Genomic DNA, 10,513 nt, shown 5'->3' with positions numbered 1-10,513 from the left:
CAACATTTTCTGTTGTGTACAAAGGAAGGAATCCTTGCGCAAGATGCCCTAAGCCCTGCGTGCTCCCTAATGATCTGTTACTGAGTCGTAGGGATCAAGATGGGAGTTCAAGATTGGTTTCATCATGGCAGATGATGTGGTTTGGGTTGCAGTTAACACTACGACAGTGAATTCAAATGGGAATCCTGAAGAGTGATTGATTGGCGACATCAACAAAGATGGCCTCGCCAGCCCCCGTGACAACGGGCCCTGCTGAGGAACGCTGACCACAGGCTGAGAAACCACCTGTTGAAACCCCCCCTGCTCTAACACAATACACAACCGAATCCAACCAGTACAATATTAAAGCACTCGCACACTGCCCCCAACAAACGCCGACAAACACACACATGGGAATAGTGTGCCGCCCGCGACCGGACGTTGGCTGTTGGCTGTTGAAGTGACTCGCTGGCAAAAATGTCGGCGAACTTCGGACCAACATTCCAAAGTGGCTGGGCCCTACAGGGTGACGCGAGCCACATGTTGGGAACCCCACCCGCGCTAACCCATATCCCACCGATACAGCGACAGAGTGCTCCTTAACGGGCGCCCTCCAGCTACCTGACCAACGGGCTGACCTCCCTGGAGCGCTTCCCCATCAGCTTCAAGACCCAGTTCTCGGGCCACTGCTTCCACCACGTGGTGCTGGGCGTGTACTGCAACGGACGCTACGGCTCCCTGGGCATGAGCCGGCGCCGCGACCTGATGGACAAGCCGCTGGCGTACCGCACCCTGGGCGAGCTGGTGTCGGAGTTCGAGAGCTCCTACAAGAGATACCAGCACACGCTGAAGAAGGTAGAGAGACACCCGCAGAGACTGGGGGAAAGGGTAGAGAGAGAGAAAGAGCTCCTACAAGAGATACCAGCACACGCTGAAGAAGGTAGAGAGACACCCGCAGAGACTGGGGGAAAGGGTAGAGAGAGAGAAAGAGCTCCTACACAATATACCAGCACACACTTTGGAAAGTAGAGAGACACCCGTAGAGACTGGGGGAAAGGGTAGAGAGAGAAAGAGCTCCTACAAGAGATACCAGCACACACTTTAGAAGGTAGAGAGACACCCGCAGAGACTGGGGGAAAGGGTAGAGAGAGAGAAAGAGCTCCTACAAGAGATACCAGCACACACTTTAGAAGGTAGAGAGACACCCGCAGAGACTGGGGGAAAGGGTAGAGAGAGAGAAAGAGCTCCTACAAGAGATACCAGCACACGCTGAAGAAGGTAGAGAGACACCCGCAGAGACTGGGGGAAGGGTAGAGAGAGGGAGAGCTCCTACAAGAGATACCAGCACACACTGAAGAAGGTAGAGAGACAACTGCCCACATTGGAGGGAAGGGTAGAGAGAGAGAGAGGGGGAGAGAGAGAGAGAGGCTACCATTGGTTTAGGTAGAGAGACACCAGCGGCCACAGGGGGAGACTAAGAGAGAAAGAGCGAGAGCTCCTACGAGAGACACCAGCAGAGGCTAACACTTGGGACGGTGGAGAGACACCGGTGGACAGTGATGGAGGGTATAGAGAGAGGTAGAGAAAGTGAAAGGGGTGAATACAGTCAATGAGAGTTTGAGAGCTTGTACCGGGAACAATAGGCTGGGGAAAGTGTGTCTGAATAGGGGGAGGAGGGGTGAGAGAGGAGGAGGAGGATGAGCCGATAAGTAGGGGTATAGACAGAGGAAGGTTGGGGAACCATATCCTACTAAGGAATGGAATGGATATACACAAGGAGGGGAGCGACCAGGCCACAGACAGAGAGAGAGAGAGAGAGAGAGAGGTGAAGAAGTTGACTGATTGTCGAGTTAGAGTGACGAAGGTCTCTCACTCAGAGCTGATAATTGTGTTTGTGTGTGTCTGTGTTTTGACATTTCCCTGTATTTTTGCTAATGGGCTTTCTGTGTGTGTGTGTGTGTGTGTTTTCCTGTGTGTGTGTGTGCGACTGTTCCTGTGTGTGTATGTGTGGGTGGGTGTGTGTGTGTGTGTGTGTGTGTGTGTGTGTGTGTGTGTGTGTGTGTGTGTGACAGGTGAAGATTGGCCTCTACGTGCCCCATGACCCCCACGTGTTCCAGCCCATCGAGTGGAAGCACCTGGTGCTGAACGCCGCGCGCCTCGGCGTCCACGACATGAGGAAGGAGCTGGAGAAGCACGGCCGCGACATGAAGATGAAGGTAGGGCCAACACACACTCAACCACACGGACACACATACGACTACACACTGAAGCACGGCCGCGACATGAAGATGAAGGAGGAGCCAACACACAATCACTCATGCATGATACACATCCACATACACACACACACACACACACACACACACACACACACACACACACACACATAAAAAATGAAGATATAACCCCAAACTGACATATTCACAAATGATGCACACACATTCAACACATACACAAATACACACATATAAACACATGCAAACAAAAGGAGGTGCCGTTCGCAAACTCAACAGAGCATGACATCTGGCGGAAAGTATTCAGAGAGAGAGCGAGAAAGAGGGAGAGAGAGAGCGAGAGCGCTAGCAGTTTAATGAGAGAGAGAGACAGAGAGAGAGAGAGAGAGAGAGAGAGAGAGAGAGAGAGAGAGAGAGAGAGAGAGAGAGAGAGAGAGAGAGAGAGAGAGAGAGAGAGAGAGAGAGAGAGAGAGAGAGAGAGAGAGAGAGAGAGAGAGAGAGAGAGAGAGAGAGAGAGAGAGAGAGAGAGAGAGAGAGAGAGAGAGAGAGAGAGAGAGAGAGAGAGAGAGAGAGAGAGAGAGAGAGCTGAAGGTAGAATGAGAAAGAGAGATCAAGCAGTATAATGAGATGGAGAGATAGTGGTAGAGAGAGACAGAAAGCCAGCTAGAGGACTGAACTGAAGAGGAAAAACAATAATCCCCTTGGTTTGGGTGTTCTTGTTATTCTTATTCGACCCCTGACCTTACTCTGTCTCCAGCTAAATTTGAACTATGAGTAAAGGCTAGACTGTGTGTGTGTGTGTGTGTGTGTGTGTGTGTGTGTGTGTGTGTGTGGGTGTGGTGTGGGTGGGTGTGGGTGTGTGCGTGTGGGTTAGTGGGTGAGCGGGTAGAGATGGAGAGTAGATATTGGATGAACTGCCAGTCAGCAAGATATGTAGGTCACTGTGATTGCAGCTGTCTCACATATACACACACACACAGACACACACACACTTACATACAGACGCACACACACACACCACACATGCACACATACAAATACACATTCACATACACACACACACATAAAAAGACATGCATTCACAGCCAAACTTTCACCCAAACTCCTGTATGGGTGAATGTGTATAACTCGTAACTTGCATCTCCTCAAACCAAGCGCTTATCCCGGTGTTGAGAGGTTAATAGTAGCTTCAAATGATAGCTATTACTTACTTACACACACACACACACACACACACACACACACACACACACACACACACACACACACACACACACACACACACACACACACACACACACACATCAGACAAACCCATAAAATATATCCACAGACATTCGCATACAAATGTATGTGCAAATACACAGACAAACCCACAGAGATTTCCCTTTAAAACACAAATACAAAGACATGAGATACTGTATGTACTTTCATCTCTCTCTCTCTCTCTCTCTCTCTCTCTCTCTCTCTCTCTCTCTCTCTCTCTCTCTCTCTCTCTCTCTCTCTCTCTCTCTCTCTCTCTCTCCCCCTCTCTCTCTCTCTGCTACCCTTAGGGTCCGTAGCAGTTGGCTCTTGACCAGCTTTCCAGAGTTTAGCTAGATGTTAAAATGCTGTTTATCTTATAGCGGGACGTTGCACAGCAATACAAACCAGCAGGCAAATTGTTTGAATTTGTTTCAAACTGTTTTTCACTTTCTTACCTCGCGTTCCAACCCCCATATAACTTGCTGTAACAAACTTTACTATTTGCATATGCAATAGTCTTGACAGAATCTAAATATTTTCCTCAGCACTCAAAGTATTGTGAGGTTAGTTCCCATTCCCGTCCCTAATGTGAATTCACATTATTTGTCTGTCGCACCCATAATATTTACATGTTTACTATGCACCATTGTTTGTTTATTTGTCCACTTATATATTTTTTTATTTGTTTGTCAGATCCTGAAATCGTCCAGTGCCCAGTCACCCATCAAAGAGCGCAGTCGGGGGAAGTCCTTATCGCCACGGAGACGTCAAGCCAGCCCACACCAGCGCTGCGCACACCGCAGAGACAAATCGTACGTAGTTTTACAACCCATAATTGCTCATCCTCTCTCTCTCTCTCTCTCTCTCTCTCTCTCTCTCTCTCTCTCTCTCTCTCTCTCTCTCTCTCTCTCTCTCCCTCCTTCTGTCTGTTTAGCCCTGTTTTACATTTCTTCTCTTCGTAATATTAAGTTAACACTAATGTACTGATACACATAAACATACAGTTACAGTGGGTGTGGTTGGGTGTTTATGTGTGTGTCTTGTGATCACTATGCTGCAGCTGTTGCTGCAACACAGATCATTTTACGAGCCGTAATGCAGCTGACAGGAGGGAGAGTGTTGATCTAGAGTAGCCTCTGCAATAGCTGCCATCTTATTTTGTGTTATTCCTTCTCGCCATCTGTCTCACCCCCTGTCTGTCTCTCTTTCTCTCTGTTTCTCTATCGGTTTGTCTGTCTGTCCGACAGGCCAGGCTCAGTGGACCGGAGGCCAGCAGAACTGAGCACCCTCAGCGACGGCTACCAGATCCGGATCTAACCAGTCCGGAGTCTAACATCCCTCCAAGAAATAGAGGGAATACATTTATTTTTTCAAACTTTACTTGGTTTTGTTGTGTTCTTTTATTTATCATGTCGCTCTACATCCCCTCAAGTCAACAAAAACGACCATCCCCGGAGCAGTGTTTTTCATATCCATCGCCAGGGGTTATGATTCCCTCACCATGGAAACAGAGTGATAAAGATAGGTGGGGTGGGATAAGAGCTGTCTTAGTTTACCTGATGTTCACGTCAAACATCGACAACGCCACAACAAGGATTTTAATATTATTATTGTTGCCGGTGCTTTTTAAAGCTTCTTAAGGCCGGACTTTAGTCCTTAGATTAAGCATCTAGTTTTGAGTGTCAAAGAGAAGCAGTATTTCTAAACTAGTTGCTGAAGCGACCTTGGTCTCTACTTGAATAGGAACGGTTTAGGCGGTAAATATGGTTAAATTCTAGTCTAAGAAATCAGGACTCGTAACAGAGATTACTGACTTATACCTTAAAAGTCCTGCCTAAAATAAACACTCAAAATCCGGCTTAAAAAGCTATTGAACAGCCAAAACAATGTTAATTTCTTTCTTTGAAAGAAAACGTTTCTCTCAACTCCGCTGGTATCTCGGTGGGAAAGCGATTTGTAAGGAGAAAGGAGCAGCATGTCGATAAGAGGATCAACGGTGCATGCTGGGAAACAGAAAACGAGTGGAGCGGGTGACGGCAGGCAGGAAGGATGAGGAATGAGGGCAGATGTAGAGAGCAAGAGAGCAGGGGGCATGAGAGAGAGGGAAAGAGAGAGAGAGAGAGAGAGAGGGAGAGGGCAGGAAAGAGAGCAGGGGGCATGAGAGAGGGGGAAAGAGAGAGAGAGGGCGGGAAAGCAAGGCTTGACTGCGGGAGAGCAGAGTGGGCACTAAACAGACCGAAGCAGTGGAGCACAGAACATTAGATCAGGCACTGCAGCAAACCCCCGCCCTTCTTAGCTCTCCTCTTCCCTAGCTAGGCTCTCTGTATGCCACAACCCGCTTATTATGGGCTGTCAGGAGACGCTTGCCCCCCTGCCTTTTGTTACTAATACCACGGTGCTTTCTGCAAGCCCAAAATAATCTGAGAGGAGAGGAAATGACATCTCTTATCCAGCCTTCCAGAAGGAAGTGGGAGCTATAACTGTTAACGACTTAATGTGTGTGAGACCGGCTGTGAAATGACAAAATACCTCCGTCAAACACACTTATCCTGTACCAACCAGAGGAAAAGAGCAATATAAAACCCTTAAGGTCCAAAACAAGTTTGAAGGAAAACTACAGACATGATTTATTCAAATTGAATACGCGTAAAACATGTTGAAAGAAAAGTATTTTGCAGACTTTTGCTCATGTCATGCTCATTGTTAAAACTATGGCCACAAATTAGCTTTGTTTGATTGGCAGCTGATCGAGCCAATCCCACTCTGTTGCTAATGCTGAGTTATCCTGTGATTGGTAGCCAATGGATAACATCTTCCAGAAGTTAAAATGTAGCATATATATATATATATATCATGGTTTTTAACCTTTCAGCATCTACATGTCAGCAGCATCACATTAGCAAAAACATTTCCGCATCACTTTTTTTAGCATTAGTCAGCATTAGCGTTTTTGTATTAGCTTATTAACATTAGCATATTAGCAATAGCATCTGAGAATGTTGAGTGGTGAAACAGTACGTTTAGTCAGGACTCTGGTATGGGATGAACAGCCAATAAGGGCACAGGATGCGCAGGAGGTCTATTGGTCTCTAAACACACTATTAGGCTAATGCACTATCAATATGCTATTAGCATGCTATCAGCATGCTATCAATATGCTGTTGATGGGTAATTCATTTGCCGTTATTATAGATCAATAGGGTTGTGAATTACTGGATTCACTATAGCGTGATTGTTTGTATGAATATCAAAAATAATCGTATCTGCAGAAGAACAATCATTGCTGGAATCAGATCAACTTCATAGCTGTGTGAAGCGTCCCCAAAACGGGTTCTGTTTGAGTCAAACAAACATACTGTTTCATGCCTCTGTTGGGACCTGCTTTGTGGGGTCCATCCTCAGATTTATGTATTCACAGTATATCATATCAGTGTATTGTGCAGAGTGAATGTACAGTGTTAAAGACACCAGTACAGACACATAGTACTATACTGTTGGGATACTAAGAGATAACCACTAGAAACTACATTCTCATACTGTTGAGAGACTGGGAGCCGACCAGTACAACAACTGACAGATCAGTCAAAACCAGTGAAGCCATGGAGTTGACTCCCTGGTCCAGGATTCAGTGAGTCAGTCTATTGGGTCCTGCACCATACAATAGACGTTGTTATTATATCGTACATGTACAGGTACAAAAACCTCCTCAAAGGCAGCACAGGCTGTTTCTTTAAACCAGATTGTCTTCAGTCACAAAGTTAAAACTGGACATATTAAATGGGTTCAGCTTTATCCAGAGTCCCATCACAAAGGCCATCGCTCTATACTCTGCTAAAGCAGAAATGCTTCAGAAATCGTTGTATTATATCCAGTGTCAAGATTGTTTTACTTTGTTTGTGTATCTCATCAGAATGTTTGATGTTGTCACATTGAATGGTTTACGGCAGTTTCTTGGTCATCATGAGCTCACGGTTGCTGGAAAACACTAGGCGTCCTACAATGTTCTACATGCTAGGAGATTAAACGAAAACACACTAGAATATCCTAGAACAAGCAGGAACATTCACACATATTCACCGTTTGAATACTTGGACAATGAGCTATGCACAAACCAAAAGGTTATTGTTAAAAGAAAATACGTTTATAAAGTCTTCCATGAAATTAAATGTGAACACAAAGCGTAGAACAGAGATTACTTTTTGATGCAATGAGACAAGTATTGCCAAGTTTAATTGCGTGTGTGGCAATGTTGGTGGGAATTATCCAAGATTCCAAAAATTTGGCAAAATCAACTACATGCTTTGTAGATTCGGATTGAGACGTTGATACGTTTCACGGTGCTTTTTGTGGGACACAGGATAAATATTCTGGGCTTGTCTCGTGTTTGTGTAGCAACTGGCCACAGCGTAGTGAAATTTAGAAGTGGGGGGAAATTCACCTGCAGCAAAAACTCACCAGCTAAATATAAATAAATGATGAGGTGGTTCTTTGTATGAGGGTTTATACTGCATAGAAGAAAGGCAGGTGCCCACTAATGTACGGAGAGCACAATTCAGCAGTGTTGGGTTTCAGTGGTTTAGTGTTATTATGTCATGAATGGTTTTTTTTTTGGAAACATTTGTATTCTCTTTTATTTTATGACGAAGAATGATGTCTACATATGTTTGTTTGTTGTGATTTTATCAAAGAGCAGATGCCATCTACCTGTCTCCTTTCAGCTATTATGATATACGAATCCTTCTTTTCACACTTTTTAACGCCACACAGACATGGCAGCCCCAGCGTGTTTGGGTTGTATGCTAGTTAATTCCTGCACTCAGAAAACCAAATTAACTTTTTTTTTTTAATTGTTTGAATGTAGTTTGTTTTCTGGCTTGTTTTTCCTAAGGTTTTTATATGGGATGATTGTGGACATATGTTTTTTATAATTTATTTTACCTGAACTTTACGAGGGTTTCAGTTTATTCAGTGATTGTGATCTTTAGCAAAACAAAACAAAAAGCGAATTGTGCTTATGGTAAAGCTTATGATTTGCCTCCAAGTGCTGTTCCTCAGTTTCACCTGATTGTTAAGATACCTTAGATTGTTGTTTTGTCCCTGGGGTAATTTCGGGCCTTTTTGAGGGGTGTGGGGACAACAGTAATCTGGCAATTGTGACTCGTGCCTAGCAAGTGCTCTGTGTTGCATCTTTAAACACGCAGCATTTGTAAGAAGACGGTGCATGGTGTGTGTGTGTGTGTGTGTGTGTGTGTGTGTGTGTGTGTGTGTGTGTGTGTGTGTGTGTGTGTGTGTGTGTGTGTGTGTGTGTGTGATCCCTGACTTGAAGCCTATGGGCCAAGAGAAAAGGTTGCTGATAGGCCAACAAATTACTCGAGTGAACCACCTTTATCCTCTGAACTAGATGTGAAATATTGCCTTTCATGCTAAGCCGGCTAAATATCATCGATGACTTTCGGAAGAAAATAGGAAATTTGCCCGAAATTCATTGACGATTGATTCTTACTTTGCTTCCTGCTCTTCCTCTCAAGGGACACTTGAAATATGATCACGGCCGCACACTTAACAGCGACAAACAAAGCAACACTTTTCCTTGAAGCTGTTCAGCAAAACATTTGTGTCGTTCTTTGTGAATCCATCCCCTAAATAGTCAAGATACAACCTGTGAGTCTACTTTCAACCATCAAACAAATGTAAAACCAGGGAATCAGTTCCAGGTTTTCCCTCTCACTCCCTCCCAGGTATTCGGTGGGAATCCGTCCCAGGTTTTATCTTCCCCCGTGGTGGTTTCTAATGGTTCTGATGTTATCCTGTGTGTAAAAACGATCGCCCTCCTACTGTTAAAGCACCAGTGGTTCCATAGAGGTGGATTTTGTCAATAAGGCATGCATTCTTATAATAAATGATATATGTTTTTAAAAGAGTGTTTGTTGGAATTGATGGATTGGTCGAAATTCATTTGATTGATTGAGGAGGGAACCTGTAGAGGTGGATAAAATGCTACACTGCCCCCCCTCCCCCACCCATACCAAACCTTACTGCACTTAACACATGTATTGTTGCAGCATGCTGCTCTGCTATCTGTGTGTCGTATATATGCGCATAAGTGTGTGTGTGTGTGTGTGTGGTGTGTGTGTGTGTGTTATTTACGTTAAGTGTGTGTGTGTTTTATATTTGTGCACGTGCTTGAGTCTGTGTGTGTGTGTTTTATATTTGTGCACGTGCTTAAGAGTGTGTATGTGTGTTTTATATTTGTGTACGTGCTTAAGTGTGTATGTGTATGCATAATAAGAAGAACGTGGACGCGTGGGATCAGATTTACAGAATTAATCCTAATCCTTCATTTCCCCTCCATGCAGAGGCCCACCTCGTGCCTGCGTGTGTGTGTGTGTGTGTGTGTGTGTGTGACAAAATAAAGAAAATGTTCAGTGAAGTCAGAATGTTGAGAGAGAGATAGAGAATTTGATGAAAGGAGGATGGAGAGAGGAAAGGAGAGAGAGGATTTGTGAGTTGAAATCCTAGCCCAACTCTCTCGTCCCCCCGTCCTCATCATATTAGGAAGCAGATTATTGATACTGTAGCCCATTTAAACATTAGTGAAAGGCTACATATTCCGCAATAGTCTGCAATATAACATTTTTGAATTCACCCTGCATTTGGTATGCAAGACATTGAATATATTATAGGCTACAACACAAACGATATAGTAACAGTTGAATAGGCGTTATTTATCTCTAGAATATTTGATTGCCTTGTGAAACATGACGAAAGAAAGAGAGAAATAAAGGTTAAAGACTGCTATTGACATTTTGCCATCGTAGACTCATTACAAACCTCTCTTCAGCCGCTTAGCGTCCAAACCCTGATATTCACTCGGCTCTCTGCATTGATTTTCCCAAGACACAAAGAAGGGTCTATTGATTGAGGCTGAGTGTCTTCAGGGGGAAACAGAAGGGCTTGATATAGTGGAAGTATTTGAAGAATTTCCCCCTGTTTGGTGCAGAGAGAAAGCCTCTTCTGTGACATTGGCAAAGAGGAACCAAACGCCCAAAGGTCAA

General features: G+C 44.6%; 1 protein-coding gene across 1 annotated transcript in view; it reads left to right on the top strand.

Moving 5' to 3' along the window:
* The window catches only part of vash2 (vasohibin 2), a 24,044-nt gene extending 14,668 nt beyond the window's left edge, over positions 1 to 9,376 (top strand). Inside the window, exons 5-8 of the mRNA XM_030344744.1 lie at positions 597 to 834; positions 2,052 to 2,195; positions 4,152 to 4,270; positions 4,706 to 9,376. Of these exons, the coding sequence (XP_030200604.1) occupies positions 597 to 834; positions 2,052 to 2,195; positions 4,152 to 4,270; positions 4,706 to 4,775 (571 nt within the window). The 3' untranslated portion in view covers positions 4,776 to 9,376. The remainder of the gene's footprint in view (positions 1 to 596; positions 835 to 2,051; positions 2,196 to 4,151; positions 4,271 to 4,705) is intronic.
* The last annotated feature ends 1,137 nt before the right edge of the window (positions 9,377 to 10,513 follow it).

Source organism: Gadus morhua, chromosome 21 (assembly GCF_902167405.1).
Source record: "Gadus morhua chromosome 21, gadMor3.0, whole genome shotgun sequence".
Classification (NCBI taxonomy): domain Eukaryota; kingdom Metazoa; phylum Chordata; class Actinopteri; order Gadiformes; family Gadidae; genus Gadus; species Gadus morhua.
This window is presented reverse-complemented; position numbering and strand designations above follow the sequence as displayed.